Source organism: Tursiops truncatus, chromosome 15 (genome assembly GCF_011762595.2).
Source record: "Tursiops truncatus isolate mTurTru1 chromosome 15, mTurTru1.mat.Y, whole genome shotgun sequence".
Taxonomy (NCBI): domain Eukaryota; kingdom Metazoa; phylum Chordata; class Mammalia; order Artiodactyla; family Delphinidae; genus Tursiops; species Tursiops truncatus.
This window is the reverse complement of record NC_047048.1, coordinates 3764125-3790969: the sequence shown is the minus strand read 5'-3', so window position 1 is coordinate 3790969 and position 26845 is coordinate 3764125. Positions and strand designations below refer to the sequence as shown.

Genomic DNA, 26845 nt, shown 5'->3' with positions numbered 1-26845 from the left:
TTGAATATCTTTCCAGAACTCGGCTGATTGGTTACATTTCCGTTTGTCCCTGGCATATTTTGCCATTGGACTCCTTCCTGAGATTTTGGAGAGTTGCTGTTTGCGGCATTTTGGTTGGAACTCTGGACTTGGGCTGCCCAGAGAGAGCCCAGGATTGAGCCAAGGGCCTCACCTGTGGGTCAGGCCCTGAGGCTGCCCCGCTGCACCAGGCCGTGGTCAGTGTGTTGAGGTGTGGGGTGTTGGCAGGCTGGGGTAAGGGCCCCGGAAGGAAGGCTGTGTCCCGCTGCCCCTAGCTCATGTGACTTTTTAACAGTCGGCCTGGGTTTCCTCCCCGAGTCTCTGTCCCCGCCCCCAGTTCGCTCCCAGACGCGCCAGCTGCAAGCTCAGGCTTGGCTCACATCGCGGCCCCGTGCGACCGGCTTCCCTGCGCCTCCTAGATTCTCCAAGATACACAGGCATCTTGGGTGCACGTCCCCTGTGTCCCCGTCCCTCCCTGAGCCTGGCCCTCCTGCGCCCGCCTGCACTGACTCCTGCCTGGGCTTCAGCGTCCGTCCACAGTGAGCGGCCAGTGCTGCGTCCTGTCACAGCTGCTTCCTAGACCCGTAGCCCCAGCCCTGCTCTCCCAGAGGAAGCCTGGTAAGGCTCTAGGCTGCCCTGGGTCTCGCCCGGTCACTGCCCATCTGAATGTACCGCAGCTGCAGAGGCTCAGAGCAAGTGATGTCCTAGGGAATGTTTGTTGAACTGAGCCCACTGTTCCGTGTGGAGCCCCCCTGGAGCCAAGGGAGGCCCGTCCTCGGACCCCAGGGGCTCACAGGAGGCCCTGCCTTAGTCTGGAATTCAAAGCCTGGGCATTGGCCCTTGGCTAGGAGGTGGCCGGCTGGGTGGTGGAGAAGCCCGCTCACTAGGTTGGCAAAAGATCTTTTGGGGTCCTTTTTTTAGAAGAATGCTCGTGTGACACGATATGACACCCCAGTTAGGACTCACGGTCCCCAGAACTCATCCTGGTGCCCAGAGTACCTGGCCGTGCCCAAGGGACCTGTGTCCATGGGGTTGTGAGTGTGTGGGGGAGAATGTGTATGAGGGAGTGTGTGTGAGAGAGTGCAGGTGAGAATGTGTGTGTGTGAGTGTGTATGTGTGTGCAAGTGTCTGGGCGGGGGGAGGGGAGAGAGAGAGAGGATGGGGCAGTTTGGGATGAGACCTTCAGGAATTATTGGGCTGAGACTGCCTTTCTGTTTGCCGGTGACCAGTGGAAAGTGAGTGGAGTCTTACTCTCCTTAAAAAAAAAATGCCTGTGAGAAGTGGTGATTTTTCCCCAATCTGGACGACCCTGGGGGAGGGGAGAAGTTGGCATTACCCCAGCTGAGCGGTTGTTGCCAGCCCCGGGGCTCCTGGGTTTCCCGACTTCCCGGCTCCTACTTTGTGGAGTGAGCCCTCTGCCTGTCAGTGAGTTCACATCCAGGCTCTGCCCTTTGCAGCTGCGTGACCTTGAACCTGAGGCCTGAGTCCTCTGGCCCCTGGTGTCCCCATTTACTACGTGGCGCTAGGGAGGGCCTCCTCGTTCCCTGACGCCAGGTGGGCCGAGGCGCTCGTAGTAGGTGCTTCGTAAACAGGCCTTCCTTTTCTCTGTTCCCATTCAGGGCCTTAAGGGCTCAGAGCTTCTGCCATGAGCCCGAGATCCTTTTATGGGAAATGCCCCGAGGGCTCACCCAGGGTCTGGTCTGGCTACAGGGGTCTTGCACCCTGAGATGGATGAAGGGCGGGCTTCACGTACACCTGTGAACCCCAGACAGCAGTGCCCACGCCGAGAGGCCAGCAGACCAGCACCTTCCCTGCCGTGTAGCAGGGGGCCGTGTGCAGGCAGCCCCACGTAGCCCCGGCCACCAGCTCTTCCTGGTGGATCTCTTATTCTCCCAGCTTCACAGATGGGAGAGCAGGGCCTGTGGAGGTGAGGTGACTCGCCCTGGGTCACCCGGCTAGAAGAGGCGGGCTGAACTTGAACCCTTAAGCCCAGACCTGTGCCTCCCATCTCTTTGTCTTGCCCGTTATCACCTCTATGGTGGAGTCGAATTGGGGACCAAATCTGGGGGGCTCTGATGGTGCCCCCACCCCGCCCTGCTGCCCATCATACCGGGCAGAGCTGGGGTTGCATCGGGTGTAAGCGGTGGTATTGACCCCCAGACTCTGGAAAGCACAGAATTGGCCGGAGTTGGTGGTCGCCATATCTGCAGAAATGCTCAGATGGAGTCTGGGAGGGAGTTGCCATGGGAACCAGGCCTTAGCCTGAGCCTCTGCCGTTACGGCCGGATTAGAGCATGTGACCCACGGAGGGGCTGTCAGTGCTGGGGACGTGGGCCCTGGGGCAGGGCTGCAGATGGGTGACGGCAGTAGTGCTGCTGTTTCACCAGTGCCCACCCTGTGCGGGCTCTGTGTGTGGAGGGGTGTGCACCCTGGTGGTCAGGAAGACCCGGTCAGACCGCGATGCTAGCCTGATGCCTCCTTGTCGGTCGGTGGTGTGACCTGGGTAGCTACCCTTCCTGTGCCTCAGTTTCCTCATCTGGGATGGGCTGAGGGCTGGAACCCCCCTCCTGGGTTGATGACCACTGAATGAGTGTGTGTATGGAGAGGGCCCTGGGCCCTGCTGGGCACACAGGCGGCTTTGAAATGTTGGACGTCTCCAGAGCTCGTGCCTCGAGGGTTGGGGTGAAGGGGTCCTGGGTGTGTGGGACCTCGGAGCAGCTGACCCTCTGCCCCACACGCCTCCCTGCTGGAGGAGCTGGTCCCTTGCCATCCTGGAGCTCAGCACAGAGAGGCGATGGGCCCTTTGGTTCGCTTGTCCACAGGGGGCTGGAGGGAGGTTGGTTTTCAAAACCTCAGTCAGATCATGTCTCATCCCTGCTCAGAGCTTCCTCTGGCTTTCTCCTTTTACCTTGAACAGAATCTCAGCCATATTCCCTTCCACGGCCTGTACCCCGCTCTTCACCTGCACCCTCTCTTCCTTATTACTCTCTTCAACCACCGTGGCCCCCTTGGCACGCTCCTGCCTCAGGGACTTTGCACCTGCCGTTTGTTCTGTCTGCATAGCTCACTGTTCCTCTAGCTATCCTCATGAATTCATTCATTCACTTCCCACGTATTTGCTGAGCAGCTTCCTCTGTGTCAGGCATTGTGCAGGAGAGAGGTAGACAGCCAGGAGTGTGACTGCTCAAACCAGAGCAATGCACAGTCTGAGGAGGAGACAGACGGTGAACAACCAACAAGCAAAACAGCTGTGTGTTGTGCTCAGTGCTGTGAGGGAGACAAATAAGGGAGCATGAGAGAGGAGAGGTGGTCTGGGAGGGCTTCCTGGAGGAGGTAGCATATGAGCTGAGCTCTTTCTGGGGAGGCTGAGTAGTACAGAGGAAGGGCACTCTGGGTGGAGGGAATAGCGTGTGTGGCCCTGAGTGTGACTGGAGGGCAGAGAGGCTGTGGGGGTACACTGGAGGGGACAGCTGGGCAGCATGAGTCAGGCCCAGGGGCTTGGTTCCATGGGGCTGGCCCTCCGTAGGAGGGACAGGTGTGAGCAGGGATTAGAGGGAGCAGGTTGGAGCAGGAGGACGAGGGTGGTGCCCCGGGGCGAGGTGGTGGAGGGCATGTCCCATTTCTTTGGAGATCAACTGTATTTGGAGGGAGCGGTCTGGGGCTCTGGCGTGAGTGACCCTGGGGGTGGTGGGTGCTCCCAGGTGGGCGGGCCTGCATACAGGTTTCTGGTGCAGGTGGCACCTAGGGTGGGAAGCCCCTGAGGGCCTGTGTGGTGACAGCCAGGGCAGTGGAGAGGCACCAGGCCTGAGGACAGAGGTCTTGGGGGCAGGCCACACTGCAGATGCCTGTCCCTTCTGGGGGCACCAGGAGCTCTGTGCCAAAGCCTGTCTGCCACCCCGGCGTGGCCAGTGGGCGGGAGGGTCTTCGGGGTTTCTGCGGGCCTGGGAGGCCATCCCTGCAGGAGAAGGAAGCTCAGACACATGCTCTGGTTTCGCAGTCCAGCTGAAGGACTCTGGATGGCCCTGCCTGAAAGCCCGGGATGGGAGGGGGGCCCACAAGCAGGGCCCCTTCCAGTCCTTCATAGAGGGGGTGGGCGGGCTCAGGGTCCCCTTGGATTTGGGAACCACATTGACACTGGAGGCCGGGACACCCTCACTGGGTCTCACCCCGAGTTGGCGCGGGCTTGTTCTCCCACCTCCCGCCTTTCCCCTCTGCTTCCTGCACTTCCTGCCATGTGCTGGAACAGTCGTGGGGACCGGGCGTTGGCTCAAGAGTCGGCTCAGGGCTTCCATGGGGTGACTTAATGGATCGCCTGGGACGCACCTGTGTGACCCACGGGGACCAGGTCGGCAAGAAGACTCCTTCGCCCACTCCCACCCTGACGGTGCCCCAACTCGCTGGCTTTTCTCTGCTTAACCACACACGCTGCTTCCTTGTCGCTCCAGTGGCTTCTGGAACTTGCAGACTCGCCCCCGGTGGCCCCTGGCCCATCTCCAGCTGCCTCTCGGGATGCGACCCTCCCTGATTCAGGCTGCCTGCCCCCCCCCCCCCCACCCTGTGTGCGTGGTCCATCGGGCACGTGGGCTTGTGTGGCTGCCCCTCCCCGTGGGCTTCTCTTCTTTGTTCTGGGGCTGTGGGTTTCCACCTTCCCGAAGGGGAAGGAGAAGCCCCTGCATCCCTGAGCCTCTCCTGGGGGCTCTGTTCTTCCGGAGCTCCTGGTGATGGGGGTGCAGGAGGGGAGAAACGATGGGGAGATGCTCGACGGCCGCATTCCAAGCTGGGTCCCCGCCCACGAGGACCATGAATGTGGGGACTGCTGGGGGCCCTGGCAAGGTGGCCCTGGACGCTTGTCTCCAGCAGGGTGATAACCGATAAGGTCCGGGGCCCTGGGGACGGCTTCCTCCCCGGGCGTACCTCCCGAGACCTGGGTGGGAGGACACCAGTCCAGCATGACTGACCCTAGAGAAGGAGTTAGTCCAGCCTCGGCGGTTTAGAAGAGTCTCAGCTGCCAGCTGAGTGGCTTCTGCCGCTGGTGATAGCGCCCGCCTCCTGGGCCCTAGCCGGCCCGGGGCGGCCACACGCGTGCTGGCTTCCGTCGTATGGAGTAGAAAACGTCCAGGAAGAGTGGGGCAGGTGGGGCGAGGAGGGCTGGACCCTGGGTGCCCTCCACGAGCTCCTGCCCCTGCAGAACTGGCCGGGACTTGAGGACCTGCCTTCTCTGCTCTGGGGAAGGCGGGGAGCTCACGGAAGGTGCAGCTGGACCAGCCATGGGTCGAGGGACGTCCCCTGGGCACCAGGACAAGGGTGGGTGAGCCGGATGGCAGCCCGCATATCCTCCACTCGCCCACACACACATAGCGTTCTCTGGTTTCACTTTTCCGTCTTGATTTTGAAAAGATCAGCCACAGGTCTGCAGCAGACAGAACCATGACGGGGCCTCGGGGGGAGGCTGATTTCCCGCGGCCTGGGCCTCGCTCTGCTTCTGAATAGCGACCGCTCTTTTGGGTTGTGGTTTCCCCTCCATCCTAACCTCTCCCAGAACCTGCCTTTCCGGTGATAAAGTAGTGAAACCGTGTCAGCGAATGCCACTCGGTTCACACCCCGTTGTTACTCGATCTGTGTTACGATGTTTTACTGCAATATCCCGGTTACCCGTGCGAGTTCCAGGTAGGCTTTTTGAGGGGCGATGGAGGGATGTTTCTGGGCACGGAGGGCGTCCGGCCAGGGTGAGGGAACCGCTCAGATGCTGAGGGCTTGTTGGGGCCCTGAGTGGACCTCACTTCCTGCCTGTCCCCCTGACCCAGGGCACAGCCGAGCCGACGAGGACTGTGGAGATGAGCGGGCCAGGCACCGGGAGGAGCGGCTGCTTGGGGCGCGGCTGGACCGGGACCAGGAGAAGCTGCTCAGGTGAGGGCCTGGGGCAGCCCGGGAGGGCCTGGGAGCCCCAAGGCAAGGGTGGATGACCCTACCTGGCTGCGGGGTGGTCCTGAGAGTGTGGGACACCCTCCCGAGGAAGGCCCCGGGGGCCCTTTGCCGAGCCCCAGCTGGCTCTTCTGTCCACCGGGTGCAGAGTCGACCCAGCAGTAGCCTGGTGTCCCCCGGTGACTTGGGGCGGTACCCCTTCTCTCCCACCCGCCCCTGGGGCCGTCCGGCCTGTCCCTGACGCCCCTGTTCGCTTCCAGAGAAAGTAAGGAGCTGGCTGACCTGGCCCGCCTGCACCCCACCAGCTGTGCTGCTAACGGCCTGAACCCCAACCTCATGGTGACCGGGGGCCCGGCACTGGCAGGTTCCGGTCGCTGGTCCGCTGACCCTGCGGCCCACCTGGCCACGCACCCCTGGCTGCCCCGCTCGGGCAGCACGTCCATGTGGCTCGCTGGACACCCCTACGGTGAGCGGGAGGGCGGCGGTGGGCCGGGATGGGGAGGCCTGACGTGCTGGTGCAGGGACAGCACCCCTCCTCTCTTCCCCGTAGTTCAGCTCCCTCACTGCCCAAGCAGGGCCATTATTAACGGCGCCAGCATTGTGGGCCCTTGGCCAAGCCTGTTTGTGGACAGTGGCCAGAGCGGGAGGCTGGGCGCGCGTTCACAGCCCTTACCCTCGGCTTCCTGCTCGGAGGCCCAGGAAGTGGAGGATGGGGGAGTAGGCTGGGCCTGGGTCCTCAGCACTGACTCGGGCATGGGTCTCTCCTAGGCTTGGGCCCCCCTTCTCTTCACCAGGGCATGGCGCCTGCCTTTCCACCCGGCCTGGGGGGCTCCCTGCCGTCGGCCTACCAGTTCGTCAGGGACCCCCAGTCGGGCCAGCTGGTGGTCATTCCCAGTGAGCACTTGCCTCACTTTGGTAAGTGGCCTTCCACAGTGAGACTGTCCCAAATGCCGTGGGAGGAGGACTGTCCTCCTGTGGCAGGGGGTGTCCGCCCAGCAGAATAGGGTGGCTGTGTCCTAAAGCCACAGGGGTCCTTGTTTTGATGAGTTCCTACCCAGAAAGCCCACGTGGAGAACCAAAGCAGGGCTGCCCTGGTGGGAGGCCTGGACCCTCTGCCTTGGTGCCCCCATTCCTCAGGAATCCACTTTGCAGACCACTGGGTATAGTAGGAGAAGGTGTGGAGTCCCCATGTTGGCCCCGGGCCTGGGATGTGGCTGCCCCTGGCAAAGGGAGGAGGACAGGCTTCTCCGTCCCCAGGAAGCAACTGGAGGCCCAGCTGAGCCCAGCTCTGCCTCAGCTTCCCCATCTGTAAAATGGGGTGATGGGCACCAGGCGGTAGGTGCAGCCTCACTGTCTTCTTGCCCCCAGCGGAGCTGATGGAGCGGGCCGCGGTGCCACCCCTTTGGCCGGCCCTGTACCCACCAGGCCGCAGCTCCCTGCACCACGCCCAGCAGCTGCAGCTCTTCTCCCAGCAGCACTTCCTGCGGCAGCAGGAATTCCTGTACCTGCAGCAGCAGGCGGCCCAGGCCCTGGAACTGCAGAGGAGCGCCCAGCTGGTGGTGAGTTGGGGTGGGCGTGGTTCAGGAGGGCCATGGGGGCACTGGAGACCCTTGCCGGAGCTCCTCTGTTGTTGGCGAGGCAGAGGGGTCAGCCAGCAGAAAGTCCGGTTCTGGACTGTGAGTCAGAAAAAATGAGAGAGGCTGGTGGTCAGGGGGGCCTCCTGGAGGAGGTGGCGTCTGCCCAGAGACCTGAAGAAGTTAGTTGTGGAGGAGCCCTCTGGGCAGAGGGGATGGTGTGAGCAAGGCTGAGAGGTGGACAGAGCCTGGCAAGGGGTGGGTGCAGGTAGCAATGGGGAAGCCAGGGCGGGAGAGGTGGCCCTGTGGACTGGAGATGTTTGCATGGGAACTGAAGGGATCCCTGTGTTCTCCCGCTGTTTCCTAAGCCCTGCCTGGCCCGGCTGGGTGCCTGATGGCCCTGGGCTCCCCTCTCGGGCCGGGGCTGGCCTCCACCCATGTTGCCTGATCACGTAAGATGGGCGACACTTGGTGTCGCCACCGTGTGGGTGGACTCCCTAAAGCTCACAGCCCTCCTGCCTCCTTGAAGGTGTTCCTGGACATTTGTCCTCTGCTTGGCCGTGCCCCTCCCTTCTTGTGCAGCAGCAGCTCTGGAGGAGTCAACCGAGGTGACACAGGCAGCAAATGGGGCCCTGGGCTTGAACCTTAGTTCTGCCCTGCCTGGCTGTGTGCCTTCCAGCAAGTGAATTCACCTCTCTGGGTTTCAAGTTTCCTCCTGTGGAAGTGGAGTTGCTAGTAATTTCTGTGTCATCGGGCTGTTCAATGAGATTTAACAGCCGTGACAGTGGCTGGGGCATGGAGCCTTTCCTCCCTGTGTGATCGTGCGCTGACCGCCTGGCCCCTGGTGAGCACGGGCGAAGTTCGTGAGCCTTCCTCAAGCCATCAAAGACCGGGAAAGGCTCCCCCCGCCCACCTTTTGAGGTGTTTTGAGACCCGGGTGTGATAAGGCAGGAGAGTGCCCACAGGTAGTGAGTTCTCCGTGCAGGTAGCTGTCCTAGTGTCATGAAAGAGCCTCCCACCTCCACCGGCCCCTCGCGCCCTGACTGTGAGGGTCCCAGAGGGGCCTGGGTCTAGACCGGAGGGCCCCCTAGCCCCGTCTGCTGGAATTCTACAAGGAACGCTGTGCTTGTTATTTGTACTGTGACGGAATGTCAGTCTCGGGCTGGGGGCGTTGGCGGCCTGCAGCCCCAGACCCTGCCTGAGGTTCTCTGTGTGTCGCGGGGACCCCGGGGACAGGGCAGGTGGTGGGTGATGGGTCCTACCGCGCTGACCCTGCCTGCCGGGCCCCCCACCAGCAGGAGCGGCTAAAGGCCCAGGAGCAGCGGGCGGAGATGGAGGAGAAGGTGAGCAAGCGGAGCCTGGACGCCGCGGGCAAGGGTGGCCTGGGCGCCTCGGGCCCCGGGCTGCTGCCTCGGAAGCCCCCTGGCCTGGCCGCTGGCCCTGCGGGCACTTACGGCAAGGCCATGAGTCCACCGCCATCTCCCCGCGCTTCCCCTGTGGCTGCCCTGAAGGCCAAGGTCATCCAGAAGCTGGAGGACGTGTCCAAGCCGTCCACCTACGCCTACCCCGCCACGCCCAGCTCCCACCCCACTAGCCCGCCGCCTGCCTCCCCGCCGCCCACCCCTGGCATCACCCGCAAGGAGGAGGCCCCCGAGAACGTCGTCGAGAAGAAGGACTTAGAATTGGAGAAGGGAGCCCCCAGCCCTTTCCAGGCCTTGTTCTCAGGTAGGAGCTGGTGAAACATCCCCATGTGGTCATTCACTCATTCATTCCTTCAACCTGTCAATCCTTCTTTCTGTGTTGAGCACCTACCGTGTACCTGGCTCACCGCTGGGCTCTGGAATGAATGCCCTAGGACGCAGCTGGCCGTCATCTCTCTCTAGCCTTCCCTCGGTGGTAGGGTCAGGGGAAATGAGTGTAATGTTAGAAGTAGGTTCTAAGTTCAGGAGGGCCTGTCTGAGCATGAAACAGTAAGACCTGTAGGATACTTAGCACCATAGCTGGCCCATAACAGGTGCTGTGTTGTTGCACTGACGGTAAGTGTGTTCTGAGGAGTACTCCCACCCCACACGCTGCACGCACACACGCGCCCTCTTCCCGTGTCCCGTGTTGGTCGGGACATGCAGCAGGTGGCCTTGAAGGGGCCTGAGGCCTGTGTTCCTCTTCCCGTGGGAGGACTTGAGTTCGAATTCCGAAGTTCAGATTTCTGCCACCGGAATGCTGTGTGCGATCTTGGGCAGGTGGCTGGGGAGATTCAATGTCTTGCTAATGAGGTCAAGTGTGGAGCACAGGCCTGGTCCTGGTGCAGGGTGAGGGTGCTCCGTGCGTCTGTCTCCCCCGGTTTGGTTCATACTGAGCCCCTGCTGCTTGCCCCGCTCTGGGCTGGGCCTGGGCCACTACAGACAGTCAGCTGAACACCATCCTGCTGTAAGGCGGATTACACTCAAGGGTGGGAGTTCAGAGTAAAAAAAGTGAGGGAGGGGAGCCAGCACTGTATTACTATTATTTTTTGAACAACTTGGATGCCCCACCTCTGCTTTAATGGCGTGGGGCGGGTGGCTTCTTGTGGGACGGAGGGCAGAGTCGGCACCGGCTGGGTGGGGACCATTTGGGGTCTTACTGAGCGTGTGCTTCTGGCCCAGCTTTGTGCTGGGTGCTGAGACTGGAGGAACAGAGAAAGAGCCTTTGAGACCTGAAGACCCTCTGGGAAAGATGGTGGCCAGTTTTTCTCTCTGCGGCGCAGACATGCAGAAAGGCCCTGGGGTTCCTCAGATGCCATCTGGAAGGGATCCCAGCCCCGCGGGCTGGCCCAGCAGAGAGGGTGGCTGGTGGGTGGGTGTTGATGGGGACACACGGGGGTGTCGGACATGGCAGGAGAAGGGGCCCCCGCTGACCCTTGGTGTCCTCGGCAGATATCCCACCCAGGTACCCGTTTCAAGCCCTGCCGCCACACTACGGGAGGCCCTACCCATTCCTGCTGCAGCCCACGGCGGCTGCCGATGCCGACGGCCTGGCCCCCGACGTGCCGCTCCCGGCCGATGGGCCCGAGCACCTGGCGCTCTCGCCTGAGGACAAGCCCATCCGCCTGTCCCCGTCCAAGGTCCCAGAGCCGCTGAGGGAGGTCCCGGACGAAGAACCACTGGCGGAGCGGGAGGTGAAGGCGGAGGTGGAGGACATGGACGAAGGCCCCGCAGAGCTGCCCTCCCTCGAGTCGCCACTGACACTGCTCCCCGAGGAAGCCCTGGCGGCCCCGAGCCCGGCGGGCGGCTGCGCGGGTGGCCTGCTGGAGGCCCAGGCCCAGGCGCTGAGTGCCGGCGGCCAGGGGCCTGCGGAGCCCTCCGGGTGCCCGGACTTTGCCGAGGGGGCTGAGGCGCGGGTTGATTCACCACGCCGGACAGAGTCCTGCACGGCTGCCCCGGACCTGGGGGCGCGGCTGACGCCTGAGCCGTTGGTCAAGGCTAAGGAGGAGCCAGTGGAGGTGCCCGTGGACGTGCCCGTGGCAGAGGCAGCTCCCGAGGAAGATCTGGCCCAGGAGGCCCCGAGTGAGCCCCGGCCCAGCCTGGAACTGCCGGACTGTGACGTGCCCCCTGGGGAGGGACAGTGCCTGAGTCTGGAGGCCCCAGAGGCCACCCCTGTGCCGGGCAGCGCCTGCTTCCTGGAGGAAGCGGGCTCCGATCAGTTCCCGCCCAGCCTGGAGGACCCGCTGGCTGGCATGAATGCCCTAGCAGCCGCGGCAGAGCTGCCCCAGGCCAGGCCTCTGCCCTCCCCGGGCACTGGAGCCCCAGCCCTGGAGAGGCTGGAGGCAGTGCAGAGCCTCGTCTTGGAGCCAAGCTTCCTGCATGGCATCACCCTGCTGAGCGAGATCGCCGAGCTGGAGCTCGAGAAGAGGAGCCAGGAGGTGGCAGGTGAGTCGTGCCGGGCGGTGGGCCTCTGCGGCTTGCTTTTTCCCTTTTTATTTATTTATTTTTAGGCCGCGTGGCTTGCGGGATCTCAGTTCCCCAACCAGGGATTGAACCTGGGCCACGGCAGTGCAAGCCTGGAATCCTAACCACTAGGCCGCCAGGGAACTCCCGCCTTTCCCCCTTTTAAGGAAAATTTTTCAAAATAGGATTTAAAAAATTTCAAAATCTCCAGGATGTGGTTGATTCGTGTGCACTTTAAAAAAACCGTGGTGAAATATACATGTTGTAAACGCTTATCATTTTAACCGTTTTGAAGCGCACAGGGCAGAGGTGTTACATTCAGTCACATCGTTGTGCAGCCAGTCTCTGGGTTTCTTAGTGGTGAAGTTTCTGCTTGTTCTGTCAGTGGTGAGATGCTTTGGGTTGTGAGGGACCAAGACTTTTCTTTTAACTGGTTAGAAAAAGTCAGGGGAAATTTATTGGCTGTGGAACCGAAGTATGTCAGTAATTAGAGAATATTTCAGGTATGGCTGGATCCAGGTGCTCAAACCAAGGAGTTTCTTTTCCCTCTTCCCTGTCTCCCCCCACCCCCCTTGTTTCCCTTCTTTCTGTTGGCTTCATTCAAGGTGGGCCCACTGCCCTTATAGTGGTCACTGATACTTTCTCCCAAGCCCACGGGCCTGCTCAGCTCAGCTCGGCAGACACACAGAAGAGGCCACCTGTTTCCACATAGCTCTGGCAAAGATGCTGTGATGCACTGTCAATGATTGGCTGACTGGGGTTCATGCTTTTTGCAGAAGCAAACCCTGTGGCCCAGGAGATGGGATGGACCAGGCTGATCATGGCCAGCCCTCGATGGGGGGGCAGCCACTTCCAGGGTGTAGGGAGGGGCGGTCCTCAGAGGGAATGGAGTGCCTTCAGCAGAAGGGGCCGTGAATTCTGGGCTGGCACAAAACCACTGACATTCGACATAGAAATTGAGGTGCTCCAAGACGTGTGTGGAGAGGCTGAGCGGGTCAGGCACAGCCTCGCGAGCCCACGCTTGGGCCAGAAGCGGCACGGAGGAGGGGCCCAGGCCTGGCTGTGGGGGAGATAATAGCGCCGGACGTTTCGGTGTACTTCCTCTAGAATTTTTTCTACACAGACACACAGTTCCAAAATCAAGGTCATCTTGTAAACAGTGCTCTGTAACTGGCCTTTTTCACTTAGTATATGCTTTACTAAACATTTTTCAAAGCTGTGTGTTCTTAGAAATTTTGTTTTAGGGATTACATAGTTTTCTGCCTGGTGGAGGTCCCAGCCTTCAGTGACGCAATCCTAGATTGTAAGGCATTTTCATTTGCCTTCTTTTTTTTTTTCTGCTGTACGCGGGCCTCTCACTGTTGTGGCCTCTCCTGTTGCGGAGCACAGGCTCCGGACGCGCAGGCCCAGCGGCCATGGCTCACGGGCCCAGCCGCTCCAAGGCATGTGGGATCTTCCCGGACCGGGGCACGAACCTGCATCCCCTACATCGGCAGGTGGACTCTCAACCACTGCGCCACCAGGGAAGCCCTGAATTCTTTTTTATTCTCGCCCTCCCTCCCCCTCCCTTCCCTCCCCCCCCTTCCTTCCTTCCTTCCTTCTTCCCTCCCTCCCTCCTTTCCTTCCTTTCTTAGCTGCTGTAAATGATGTGATGATTACTCTTGAAGAAAAATCCTTGTCCACACCTCTGTTTTCCCTGGGATTTGTTCCCAGGGGTGGAATTGCTGGGCCAGAACCAGGCCATATTTTCAAGACTTTCAAGGCTCTTTCATGTCATGGTCAAATGCCCCTTTCCGGGAAGCTTGGACGAGTGACACCCACTCCCCCTCAGGCGTCTGTTGTTTTGTTGTTCTTCTTCTAAAGTTCATTGTTTCTTTTCTCTCATTTAAATAGTTTGGTACCAAAAACAATTTTTTTCCCAGAAGGAAATGAAAACCCTCTTGATCCTACCAACTGGGGGGTTTCCAGTGGGGACCACAGAGGCCCAGGGGCATCTGGAAAGGAGGGGGCTCAGGACGGGTCACCCGGTTTGGGAGTCTCTGCACACTCTTGCCCCTTTTCACACTCCTACCTCATCCGCCTACTCATTCAGCTCCTACTGTGTACCCGGCACCGTTTTGGTGCTGGGGGCCAGCGGTGAACCAGGCCATCTGCGTGCAGCCCTCAGCACTGTCAGGTGGTAAAAGGCCGGGAAGGGGACAGGGCAGGGGTGGGAAGGGTGGTCTCCTACAGCGCATGGCCACGGAAGCCCCTGTTGATGGGTGGGGGAGGAAGATTCTTCTAGGGAAAACCAGCCAGGCCTAAGGAACAGCAAGTGCAAAGGCCCTGAGGTGACTGTGTGTGTCGTGTTAGAACAAAGGCAAGGAGGCCAGGGGCAGGAGCAGAGCCGGAAGGGGAGAGTGGTGGTGAGGAGGTCCGTGGGATAACTTGGGTGAGGGGTGACCCCGGGGAGGTCTTCCACTTGGAGTGAAATGAGAGGCCGTAGGAAGGTGGTTTTGAGTTGAGCTGATAGGATCAGACTTACGTGCGGTTCCTTTGTGGGCTGTGTGGAGAGCTGACGCAGGGGTGAGGGTGGAGGCGGGGAGACCCAGGCGGAGGCTCCCGTCTCCATCCAGGCCCAGGGTGGCGAGGGGCACACAGGCAAGGAGCAGGTGGGTTCTGGGCGGAAGCTAAGGTGCGGCCAGCAGGCTTTGCTGGTGGACTGAGCGTGGGTGTAAAAGGATGATGCCAAGGGTTGTGGCCTGAGCCGCTGGAAGACGAGAATTCCAGTTTCTGAGCTGGGCAGGTGGGGCGGGGGGAGCACGTGTGGGGGAAGAAGCCCAGCAGCTGGTGTGGACACCGATGTTTGAGGTGGACGTCTGGGGTGCCCTCAGGGCTCTGCAGTGGAGGCTGCGGCCCCAGGGCTGGGGGCAGCGTCTGGGCGGGTGTGCAGGGGTGTGTGCACCACAGGGGCGAGGGGGGCCCCGGTGGCCCTCCCCCTTCGACGGTCGCTGACAGACACTGAGCAGCAGTCTCCTGCACGTTCTGTACAGAGCTGGGCCACGAGTGGTCCCGGTTCGTACGGCAGGCCCAAGGCTCCTGGGCCCGTTAGCGTTTTTCCCACAGCCCGCGTCGCTTCCTGGAGCCACCGGCCCTCCCGCTCTGCCCCTCCTGCTGCGCACAGCTGCCCACAGTCAGCGAACCTGGGCGTCCCTGGGCGTGCTGGCCGTCCTTCCCGCCCTGCAGCGCCGTAGCCTCTGTGACTGACGCCTGGTCCCATGGGGGTTCCAGTGCGTGTCGGGCCCCTGTTCCAGGGCACCTCCACATTGGTAAAGCCACAAGGTTGGTGTATTAGTCAGCTCAGGCTGCTGTACCAAATACTACAGATGGGGTGGGGTGGGGTAGGGCGGGGGTCGTGGGGGGGTCTTGAATGACAGAAGTGTGTGGTTTCATGGTTCTGGAGGCTGGAAGTTCTAGATCAAGGTGTCAGCAGGTTGGGTTGGTTCCTTCTGAGGCCTCTCTCCCTGTTGGCTTGTGGATGGATGGCTGTCCTCTCCCTGTGTCCTCCCATGGTCTTCCTCTGCGTGTCTCTGTATCCAAATGTCCCCTTTTTATAAGGACACAGTCACGTTGGGTTAGGGCCCACCCTGAAGACCTCACTTTAACTTGATTCTGTCTTTAAAGATGTTACGTTCTGGGGTGTCAGGGTTAGGGTTTAAACACGTGCATTTGGGGGCACACAGTTCAACCTACTGCTGCTGCCTTCGGGTCATCAGGCTGCCCTGGGCTGTCAGTCCTGGGGGGCCCCTGCAAAGCTGGTGTGTCGGAGGGTGAAGGAGGTGACGGAGTTGCTCTTTGGTCCCCCCTGTGACGGAGCAGGGCCCCCCCAGCAACTAAGAGATCTTACAGCTTGGAGGACCTTGAAGGGGGGCGGTTCTCTGCTTTGTGGCCTCAATGTCCGTAAAGACAGAAAAGCAAAACCAGTGACTGAACTGGCCACCGGTGACACTTGGTTGTGGCAGCTTGAGGGGAGTACTACTGACATCTAGTGGGTAAAGGTGAGGGACGCTGCTAACACCCTACGCCGAAAGCCCGGGACAGCCGCCCACAGCAGAGAACAGTCATGGCAATGTGAATGGCCCCAGGGTTCAGAAGCCCTGATCTGGGCAGTGCAATTGTTAATTGCATTGTCGATTTTAGGGAACTGTGCAGTTGGTAGTAAGGAATACAGTTTTTCCCTCCAGCACATGTAGGACATTCACAAAAATGGATCATATGTTAGATCACAAAGAAAACATCAATTGAAAAATGAAAACTCATGTTACTTTAGTAGAAAGATTGTGGAGAAATAGGCTCTCAGGTACCATTGTTGAGATCCTGATCTGGTTCCGTCTCTTTGAAGGGCATTTGGAACATTTATCAGAGATAAACACATAGACCTTGATCACGTTAATTGCACAGGCAGCGTATTTCCTACGTGGTGCCTACCCGTTCACTACAAAAAAACAGGAACCGGCTAAATGCCATCAGTGGGGGATCATTTAGATAAATTAAAACTCATCAATACAAGAGAATTCTAGCCTGCTGTTCCTCCCTTTGGCCATATAAAATTTCTGATATTCTAGTGTTTTCGACTTACAGAAACGGCACTTTTTGTAAGGCTCAAGCGGTAACGTGAACACGTTTGTATTTTTGTGCTAGTGTGAAAAGACTTTAAGTAGAAAAGAGAGTGTGATGTGGTATTTATTGATTGATGCCATGTTTATATTTATAAAGGATGCCTGTGTGTTACCTATGTTTGAATATGTATAAAAGTTTCTGGAACCACCTGCCAGACACTGTCAGCAGAGGCACCTCCAGGGAGGGACCTGTGTTTGGGGAGGAGAAAGGTTTTTGTTTCGTCCCACCCTCTGCTTGGTTTGTGGTTTTTATCATGTGCACATGTTACTTTTACAGTTTACAAAACTTATTGTGGGGCTCTTTTTTTCTTGTTTCTTTTTTTTTTCTCGCTGCGTTGGGTCTTTGTGTTGCGCGAGGGCTTTCTCTAGTTGCAGCGAGCGGGAGCTACTCTTCAATGTGGTGCGCCGGCTTCTCATTGCGGTGGCTTCTCTCGTTGCAGAGCACGGGCTCTAGGCGCGCGGGCTTCAGTAGTTGCGGCATGCGGGCTTCAGTAGTTGTAGCATGGGGGCTCAGTTGTGGCACACGGGCGTAGTCTCTCCAAGGCATGTGGGATCTTCCTGGACCAGGGCTCGAACCCTTGTCCCCTGCATTGGCAGGCAGATTCTTAACCACTGCGCCGCCAGGGAAGTCCCGGGGCTCTTTTTTTCTGATCATGAAAACCATGCATACTCCTCATGGAAGATTTTAAGGACAGATAAGCAAAAAGAGAAGCGCAGTTCTAGAGAGCAGCTCTGCCGGCCTCTGTTGACTCTCTGTGAGTCTGTGTACAAGTGTGTTGTGAGGAACAGGACGGCACTGTGTGTCCCACGCTCTTACCTGTTCTCACTCAGCGCCCATTTCCGGTGTCTGGGAAAGGCCGCGGGCCGTCAGCATCCCGGGGGGACCTGTGTGGCCTCAGGCCATCCACGAGCCTGCTCTGGGCCTTGTCCTCTTCCCGCTGGGGGCCTGAGGGGTGGGCTGTGGTGCCTCTGAGTCCGGCCCCTGGGGGCTCGGGCTCACGTCTCTCCTCCCGCAGGTGTGGAGCGGGGCCCCGCGGTGCGGCCCTCTCTGGAGAGCCTGCTGGCGGCCAGCAGTCACATGCTGAAGGAGGTGTTGGACGGCCCCTTCGTGGACCCGCTGAAGAACCTGCGGCTTCCACGGGAGCTGAACCCCAACAAGAAGTACAGCTGGATGCAGAAGAAGGACGAGCGGGTGAGGTGTCCCAGGCCAGGCCTGGGGGGCTGGGGGGCGGGCGCGGGGTGCCCCAGAGAGGCCACCTCACCTGGGCCTTGGCCGGCTTTGCGTTCGGAAGGGCCTGTTCCGCACCCAGCTTCCGCCACCGGTCTGCTGGCGGTGGTCCTGGGCAAGTTGTCTCCTCTTCCCGGGTCACGTAATCACGTGTCAAGAGTGCATCCCGTGGGTGACAGCTTGAGGGCTCAGGGAGAGCAGACCTGGCTGCGCCCCTGCTGCCCGTGGGCCTTGGGCAGGCGGCTTCATCTCCCCGTGCCCGCGACAGATGATCCAACAGGCAGCTCTGCCTGAGCGGTCCTTACGGGCCAATTCGGCCTGGACACAGCCCTGCAAAGTTGGCTTTTCGGTCCTTGGCGTGCAGCCGGGCAGTCCGCTTTGCTCAAGGCCACAGCTCGTGAGGGGTAGAAATTGGGTGTGACCCGGGCCCCTGGTCTCCGCTGTGAGGTCCCGCACCCCGGCCGAGGGCGGCGTCCTCACCCGCCCCTCCCCGCAGATGTACGCCATGAAGTCCTCCCTGGAGAGCATGGACGCCATGGAGCTGGACTTCCGGATGCGGCTGGCAGAGGTGCAGCGCCAGTACAAGGAGAAGCAGCGCGAGCTGGTGAAGCTGCAGAGGCGCCGCGATTCCGAGTGAGTGTGCCCCGCCGGCCCGCGGCCTGGGCTCTGTAGGCGCCGCGCTCAGGAGGGCGGCCGAGGCAGGCCGCCAGGTGTGCGTGGCCCCGAGTGACGTGTGCGTACCGTGCGTCCCTTCTCCGCGCCCCGCCACCCCCCGGGTGCACAGCCAAGCGTGTGATTCTCTTTAAGGGACAGGCGCGAGGAACCCCATAGAAGCTTGGCACGCAGAGGCCCTGGCAGGCCGCGGAAACGGACCCACGCCCTGAGCGCCCTGTCGCCCCCCCGCAAGAGAGGGAAGAGCCGCATCCGTAGCGGAAAGTAAGGCTGGCCCCTCGGTGGGTCGGGGACTGGCACAGAGCTCGGAGGGGAGGATCCCGGGCCTGCGCGGGGCCTGTGTGGGCGCCGGGGACCTCGCGTCCCTCAGGCTCTGACCCACCTGGATCGGCGGCTCGTGGGCAGCATGGCACGCTGCCCCGGGCGGGCCAGGAGGGCAAGCGTGGAATGGACAGGCAGACCCACCTCAGCCAGCGTGTCGAGCGTCACCCAAGCGTTGGGCCCGTCTTCCTGCCGCACCTGCTTCCTCCATGGCTAGGGGCTGATTCCCGAGCCGCTCTTGGCGGCGGGCCGCGCTCTGCTCTTGCTTGGTTTCCTCTGTGCCGGACAGCGTCACTCCCGTTCTCCTGGCTCGCTGTGCCGAGCCTACTCCCTGGGACCGGGGCCGCCATCTCCGCGCACTCGGGGACAGGCCCCTTTGGGAGCAGCTGGAGCGAGAGCGCCCCCTCCAGGCCGCGTGTGGGCGGGAATGGTGCTGCGTCCTCCCAGGGCGTCTGGGGGTAGCACGAGCTGAGCGGGAAGGGGCCGGAGGGCACCTCTGCCTGCGACAGCAGGGCAGGTGGATGCCAGGGCTTGGTTGAGGAAGCAGAGGGGGCCGCCGGGTACCTTCAAAGGCGTAGGAGAGGCAGTGGGGCGGCCACAGCTCTTCTCAGGAGAAGACAGCCCCAGGGGCCCCCTCGTCTTGCATTTACCCTTCTTGGCTGTTCCTGACTGATGAGAGGATGGAGAGAGGGAGAAATACCCTGTCAGCGGCCACACGGGGAGAGCAGCTCCTGGGGAGGAGAGCAGAGGCTGGGGCTGCTATAGCACGCAGAGCTGCTGGTTACGAGCGTGGACCCCGGAAGCGGACGCACCTCCTGCCCGAGTCTCAGGTCTGCCCCTTCTTGTGGCCTTGGGCCAGGTGTTAGCCTTTATAGATGAGTTCCTTCATCTATAAAAAGCAGTATCTAGAACACAGCATTGTTTTGTGGTTAAAGTATAAAGCACAGACATGGAGCGAGACACGTAGTACCAAGTAAAAATTATTATCATTATTATTATTACCTGTGAGGGTTTAGCTGAAGCAGGCAAAAGAGGCCTTCGAACCAGGACCATGGCCCGACTGCTTATGCTCCTAGGGGTACAGGAGACCAGCCAGCGGCTCTTCCTTCCTGGAAGCTCTTGATCTGAATCCCCCTCCCATCCTGGTGGATTTCCGTGGCATTCCTGATCCTTGTTCCTTGGTACAGAGGAATCTGACGGTGTAAAGATATGCGTGTGAGTGTGTATGTGAAGGAGCACGAGAGAGAAAGAGGCCAGCAGAGGATACACTGCTTTCAAGAAGTTTTCTTTTTCCCCCACTAAACTCTCATTCTGCCTCCTTCACAAGTATCCCAGAATCCCGGCGCCGTAGTGCTAGATGCTCCGTCTCCCCAGACTCGTCACACTGTCACCACGGTCTGTGCGTCGACATCCAGAGCCCACCCTTCAGGGCCACGAGGGCGGGCCCCCAGCCCGTGAGTGCCGCCTGGCCAGGGTGCTGACCGCTGGTGCATCTGGGTTTCAGGCTGAGCGGCAAGCCCCTGCTGACCTCGGACGACTGTGAGCTGGGAGCAGGGTTGAGGAAGAGACACAAGGGGCCTGAGGAGGACCACGATGCCCTTGGCGGGACCGGGAAGGCCAGGGGGAGGAGCCAGCCTTGGGACGAGCACGAGGCCTCTTCAGACTTCATGAGTCAGGTCAGTGGCCCCGCCCCGTCTTCCAGGTGTGCTGCTGGCTTGGGGCCGGAGGTCTGGAGGGGGCGCCGGAGTTCACGCTCCCTTGGCAGGCCTGCTGGCCCTGCTGCTGCCCGGAAACTGTGGAGGTGGTTGCCTTAGTGCCAGAGCGACTCTCCTCCCATGTTCCTCACTGTGCAGAGGGGGAAAGTGAGGCTCAGGGGAGGTCAGAGACCACCAGAGTAACCCAGCCTCGGGTGGAGCTGTGTGTGTGCCACTTCCTGTGTGTGTGCTCCGTGCCCGGTGCTGAAGCCGAGAAGAGAGACTGCAAGTTCTTAACCAAGTAATGCAATCACTCTGTTGTTTCACAGTATGAGTTTAACGAGCAGCTTCACCACTCTAGTTCGGGGAAACAAGGGCTTGATGCCATTGTAATTTCCTCTGTGAACTGTCCTGAGGTAAGGGGGTGAGAGCCAACACCTTGATTTTTCTTCTTTCTGCAGAGTATTGAAATCATCCACTTCAGGCCCTCATTGCTAAATGCTTACGTACCTTGTCATCCCTCCCGGTAAAGGCCCTGTGGGAGAGGGCTGTTTTGGTTGACTCGGCCGTCAGAGGGAAGGACTCACATAGGGGAGACTGGGTCCAGGCGGAGGGGAGAGAGCCAGTTTGTATGTCAGGATCCTCTGTACTCTCGAATTGTGAAGGACACTTTCGTGGTTTAATTGACGCTATCCCAACTTTTCTCTCCTTATGAACTGTTACCTGATTAAAGAAAATAGCGATAAAGTGTTCAAATGAGGGCCATTGAAACGGCAGGTTTCAACAACAAAGGACTACAGCCGACGAGAGACGCGCAGGCAGGAATTTATCTGTGAAATCTCTAATCGTTCTTTCTGCTTCAGGCGTCCAGGGCACACTCGAGGCATTTTCTCGGCAGCTTTGGCCCATTTAGCTGGATGGGCTGATTCAGGCTGTGCTGTGCAGCCGTCTTCATCACCTGCTTTAGGCGATTGAGATAAGCAGATCAGCTGTGCTGTGATCTGGGTTTTCCATCTTGGGTTCATCCCTCCTCCCTTAATCCAGCCGCCTTCTCCCACGCTGCTGCGCTTCGAGCGCTTCCTCTAGGAGGCACCAGGTAGCGCCGTGGAGAGCCAGTGGCAATGCCAGTGTCACTGATAACTGTAACCACAGTGACAGCTATTTAGTAAGTGCCTCATGTGCCTTTTCTCAGTTCGTCTTCAGAACGACCCGCTGAAGCCTGTGCGTAATTACCCCCATTTTACAGAGTAGAGGAACTGAGGCTAAGAGGAGTTAAGCGACTTGCCAGAAGCCGCAGAGGCAGGGAGAAGGAGCTGGGGTTCGTCAGAGCTCGTGCGTGGAGACCCAGTGTTTGGTCAGCCGTCTTAACCTGTGACTTCCCAACTTCCCTTTCCAGCTGAAGATTAAGAAAAAGAAGATGGCCAGCGACCAAGAGCAGTTGGCAAGCAAGCTGGACAAAGCCCTCTCCCTCACAAAGCAGGACAAGTTGAAGTCGCCCTTCAAGTTCTCGGACACTTCTGGGGGGAAATCAAAGACGAGTGGGGTCTGCGGCAGGTACTTGACGCCCTACGACAGCCTGCTGGGCAAGGACAGGAAGGCGCTGGCCAAAGGCCTCAGCCTGTCTCTGAAAGCCTCCCGAGAAGGTAAACACAAAAGGGCCGCCAAAGCCAGGAAGATGGAGGTGGGGTTCAAGGCCAGAGGCCAGCCCAAGTCGGCCCACTCCCCGTTCGCCTCGGAAGTGAGCAGCTACTCCTACAGTAAGTAGAGAGCCGCGCCGCCTCAGGGCCGCTCTTTCTCTCCTTCCTCCTCTTTCCTCCTCCTCCTCCTCTTTCAGCCTCGAAAGCTCGAAAGGTCTCTCTTCCGCCTCTCTCGGGTCGAAAGCGCGAAGGTCTCTTTTCCGCCTCTGTGCGGGCCCCGCCCAGGCCGGAAGCAGAAGTGCCTGTGATTGGCGGGCGCCGCGCTGAGTGCCCACCTATGATTGGTGGGTGCTCGTGATTGGCGGGCGAGTGGGAGCGGAAAGCCCCGCCGGCCCTTTCGGTACCCGAAAGCTGTCGTGCACCGCAGAGTTGGCTGCTTCGCGGCCTGGAGCGGCTGGTTGTGAGAACCGTAGAGATGACCCGGGTTCCGCGGCCCGCAGGCGGCCGTCTGTCCACGGGCCCGGTGTTAGTGAGAACAGCATTTGTGGAGCGCACGCCAGGGCTGTCTGGGCCGTATTTCCCTTTGTCTCTGCGACAGTCCTCCAAGTGGTTAACCCGCGTTGTTCCCGAGGATAGATCCTGAGGTCGGGCCGGGGTCAGGCCCAGCCTGTCCGCCTCAACTGCGCAAGACGTGCTGCCATCATGGGCGCGGCCTGTGCGCTGCCCGCACAGCAGCCGCCGGCTGCAGGCGGCTTTCGGGCCCCTGAAACGTAACAGCTGGTGGGACTGAGGGACTGAGCTCTAACCGGAGCCCGTGGCATTGGAGCTGCTTCTCTGGGAACTCCGGGAGCATGGTTTTCCGGAGCCGGGCAGCCTTGCCCCCCACGCGAAGCCCGACGCCCCGCCGGCTCTCTGTGGCCTCTGGTGGCCCAAAGCCCGCCGTCTAGCATGTAATAGGTGCTCAGTAAGTACTTGTGGGCGGAACGCGCAGTGCCCAGGATGGGTGGGCGTCGGTACGGTGCCCGCTGCAGCAAGGCCAGGAAGGGGCTGCTTGCCCCCTGGCCCGTCCGCAGGGTTGGTTCTGAGGCGAGCCCAGGCCGTGAGGGGGGGCGGCAGGCTTTTTCATCGTTGACCGCGTGGACCTGTGTGACTGGGCCTTCGGCTGGCTCTGCCGAGCTCACGGGGTTGGGGGTGTTGAACGTGAAGTGTAAAAAATGGACCCCTTTGAGGTTACAGTGAAGAACGTCTTTATGGATTTGGAGTTCAGATGCAGAGGGCTGTCGGCAGCCCTAGGTGAGCTCACGTGGCAGAAGAGCTGGACCTGGCACCTGGCATGAGGTTAAGCTGCTGCTGGGGGGTTTTTTGGTTTGTTTTTAAGGTTCGTGGGTTTGATGGCCCCGGGTCTGCAGGGTTGATGCTCAGATAGGCGTTGGGGCAAACAGCACCTTTTGTGCCTTAGGTACTGGGGACGTGTTCGGACGCCGAAGCCTCCCGGCCCTCGCGTTTGGGTGGGTGTGAGCCGAGCAGCATGGCCCAGGCCCCTGGCCACTGTGGACCAGTTTCAGGGACTTGCAGCCCTGAAGGAGGAGGGAAGGGCTTCCTCTGCACGTTTTGGAATATTGGATAGCGAGTGGGGGAGGGTTGCCGCTCCTTTGATCTGTCAGGGGACGGTGGTCGGTGGATGTGGCCTGGCGAGTTGCTGGAAGAATCCGCCACTCCTCCCCGCTCGCAGGTGGATGTGTCAGGGTACAGGCTAGAGGCCAGAGAGAAGTTGAGGTCTCTGAGCCGCTGAGCGTACTGCAGCAGACGTGCGCGTGCGTGCAAGGCCGCGTTCCGAGTGCCGGTCTACTTGTTAGGCCTTTGTCTAAAACTGCACTGTCCCCGTGAGAGCAATGGGTTATCATTGCCACAGGGAGGTCGGAAGGCCTGTCTCCAGTGCTGGTGGCTGTGATATGCAGCTGGCTGTGGAGAGGGCGTGTCTCTGTTTTTTATGTTGGCTTTTTCGTTGTTCGTGGTCGCTGAGAGCGCACGCGCGGTCGTGAAGAGGTCGGGGTGTTTCCAGCAGAGAAGTGCTGCGCCTGCAGGAGGTGGGAAGAGAGCACGTTGCTCTCTTGCTTTTCCACGTTGGGTTGGAGGGGTTGGCTGGCATGCTTGGTGGGTTCTGGAGAGAATCCAAGCTGGTCGTCCTCACGCTCGGACGTCTCCAGCCTGGGTTGTGGCCTCAGGAAGGACGGGATGGAGTACACGGGGGATGGAGTACACGGGCGGGAGAGCTGTGGCCAGGGCACGGGCGGAGGCTCGTCTGTGTCCTCCCTCCTTTTAGAGTGGAAAGCATAGACGGAGGAGGAGGCAGCCAGAGGACCCCTGTCCCTGAACACGCACACACCCACCCACACACACCACACCCACATGCACACACCACACACACACACCACAGACTCACGCACACACCACACATACGCACAGACACACACTACAGACACACCCACCACACAGCACACACACCCACGCACACCACATCCACACCCTCCACACACAAAAATACACAGCACACACAAGCACACCACACACACACCCTCCACACACACCACACACAAAAATATACAGCACACACACACCACACACCACACCCACACGCACACACCGCACACATACAGACCACTCACGCACACACCACACACACCACACACACGCACACACCACAGACACACATCACACACCACACACATACCACAGACACACACCACACCCACAAACAGCACACACACCCATGCGTATCACACACATGCACCCACAAACACACCACACACACCACACCCATGCACACACTACACACACAACACACACACACCACACTCGCGCACACACCACACACTACACACACACACCACAGACACCACACCCACAAACACACCGCACACACCACACACAAAAACATACAGCAGACGCACACCACACGCACGTGCGCACACACACACACACACACAGAGTTTTTCTTGGGCTTGGAGAGAGCTGGCGTGCCAGAGCTGCGGCTGCGTCCAGTAACGTTGCCCGTGTTTGGGGTGGGTTTTACCAGATCAAGGGACCCCAGTCTCTGACTGCAGAGCCTTTCCATCCGACAAAATCTTGCTTAACAGCTTCACACGTAAAACGGATCAAAGTGGTATATGTCCGGGGTGGGATTGGTAGGGGCCAGAGCTGTGCCCGTTTGACAGCCCCCCTCCCCAGAGCTGGGTGATGTCTCTCAGGAAAGCCTCACCCGTATAGTAAGGTTGGAGACTTGTGGGAAGCCGGCAGCAGTGTACTGGTAACCCGGCTCTCTGATAGGGAAAGGGTGGGGGGATAGCAGCCCGGATATCGTTGCAACATCATGTGCCTGGTTCTTGGCGTAACTGTTCAAGCCGCCGTCCTGGTATTGCTGAGCAGGGGGCCGGGAACGGGGGTGCGCGATGGCCATCGTGAGCCTGCGTCCGCTGGCCCTGCACACCGCCGGGAGCTGGTGTTCTGGGAAAGAATGGCTCTAACTGAGCCCTTCCCCTCCTAGGCCTTGTCCCTCCCCACAAGGGGCCTCTGGGCCGGCTGCAGTCCCGTGGGGTAGACAGGACTTGGCGGGGCTCTCTGTGCCCTGGGCAGAGACCTTCCTGAGAGTGGCCGGGTGGTGGGGGATGCTGGCCGCAGCCGGCCTAGAAGGAGCCTGGGTCCGAACCCACGGAAGACGCCTGCAGCTCAGAGGCCTCGCGGGTGAGAGGCGAGGCCCAGGTCGGGAGGAGAGCTCCAGGTGGCGGAACTCAGCTGGTTCCACGGCCGGCCCGTAGGCATCTGGACCTCTCTGTCTGGCGAGTAGGAGATTGTTCTCAAAAGCGCTGAGAATAATGGAAGAAAGACACCAGCCCCCTCCCTCCCCCCGGCGCCCTGTGACTTATCTCTATTAAAAACTACTTTGACTGCAGATACGGACTCAGAGGAAGAGGAGGAATTCCTGAAGGATGAGTGGGCTGCCCAAGGCCCCTCCAGCTCCAGACTGACATCTTCCATCCTTTGCGGCATGGTGGCGAAGAGCAGCAAGCCGGCCGGCGGCCCCAAGCTGACCGAGAGGGGCCTGGCAGCCGCCCGGACTCTGAAGCCCAAGCCGGCCGCCGGCAGGAAGCAGCCGTTTTGTTTGCTGCTTCAAGAGGTCGAGGCCCGTTCCTCCTTCAGCGATTCCTCGGAGGACTCGTTTGACCAAGGTTACTAGCTCCAAACACACAATACCTCCCGTGTTTCCTAGCGAGAGAGTGAGTGCGAGAGCGAGCGCGAGCGAGGCGGGGAGGGCGGCCGCGGCGCCGCCGGGATGGCCGGCCGGGGCGGCCATCTGGTTCTTGGCAGCGTAGCCTGCTGTATCAGCCCGAGTCTTTGTTTTTGTTTTTATTTGTACCTGTATCATCGTGATAAGAGCATTGGCTGGCTCTTTCTGAGCTTTCATATGGACTGTTTTTAGTCTTCCTCTCTTGTCCACTCCCCTCGCCTCCCCTGCCCCCTGGACCGAAGGCCTGGGTGGGTCCTCCCGGAGGGGCCCGTGGAGGCCTCCCTCCCCGGGGACATTTTGTAAATGGAATTCTGTCGTGTGGGCGTGTGACTTGATGTTTGTACCGCGATTTTGGTAATATCGAGCTTTATTAAACATATCGAGTTCATTTTTAACTAAACCCGTGTGCCTTGTCTCTCTTGCTGTGTCCTGACTAGACCATTAGGTTGCCGCTTCCCTCATTTTGTTCCTCCTGCCCCCCTCACCCCCTTCCCCACCCCTGCCCCAGAAGGGGTAGACGGAATAATGCAGTCTGCGCTCTCTCTATTATTCAAATATCCCTGGTAGCTGTTGGCATGCCTTTCATTTTTCAGGTTTAAAGTCAACTGCTTTCACCTCCAGCTTCATCCTTTTTTTTTTAAGCTGCTTGTTTGTCTTTTGTTTTCTTAAAGCTCTATTCTTACGCAACAGTGGTTAAAAAATATTTGCAAACACTCATTTTCTAACGCATGTTTCTGTTTCGAGGGCAATGTAGGCAGTGCAGGGTCAAGACCGCTTGCCGTCCCTGAGTTTTGTTGTGAAATTCAAAAGGCTTCATTGCCGTGTTGGGGGGCAAAGCTCACTGCGAGTCCCAGGCTCAGTCCCGGGCTCATCTGCTCTCAAACTCACTTACAAAGAGGGGGTTGGCCTCAGG

General features: G+C 59.7%; 1 protein-coding gene across 14 annotated transcripts in view; it reads left to right on the top strand.

Annotated features, from left to right (window-relative positions):
- The window catches only part of TNRC18 (trinucleotide repeat containing 18), a 107042-nt gene that overhangs the window by 33836 nt on the left and 46361 nt on the right, over positions 1-26845 (top strand). For 10 of the 14 annotated variants that reach the window (XR_012325952.1, XR_012325951.1, XM_033839961.2 and 7 more), the window contains 12 exons: positions 5823-5925; positions 6201-6406; positions 6709-6855; positions 7309-7499; positions 8810-9239; positions 10427-11419; positions 17112-17287; positions 17820-17956; positions 18131-18259; positions 19821-19992; positions 21407-21767; positions 25598-25873. Coding sequence is in view for 12 of the 14 variants with exons in the window: in XM_033839961.2 (XP_033695852.1) it covers positions 5823-5925; positions 6201-6406; positions 6709-6855; positions 7309-7499; positions 8810-9239; positions 10427-11419; positions 17112-17287; positions 17820-17956; positions 18131-18259; positions 19821-19992; positions 21407-21767; positions 25598-25873 (3321 nt within the window). In the remaining 2 variants the exon portion in view is untranslated. The remainder of the gene's footprint in view (positions 1-5822; positions 5926-6200; positions 6407-6708; positions 6856-7308; positions 7500-8809; positions 9240-10426; positions 11420-17111; positions 17288-17819; positions 17957-18130; positions 18260-19820; positions 19993-21406; positions 21768-25597; positions 25874-26845) is intronic. The other 4 variants (XM_073791850.1, XM_033839959.2, XM_033839964.2 and 1 more) reach the window with 4 other exon arrangements.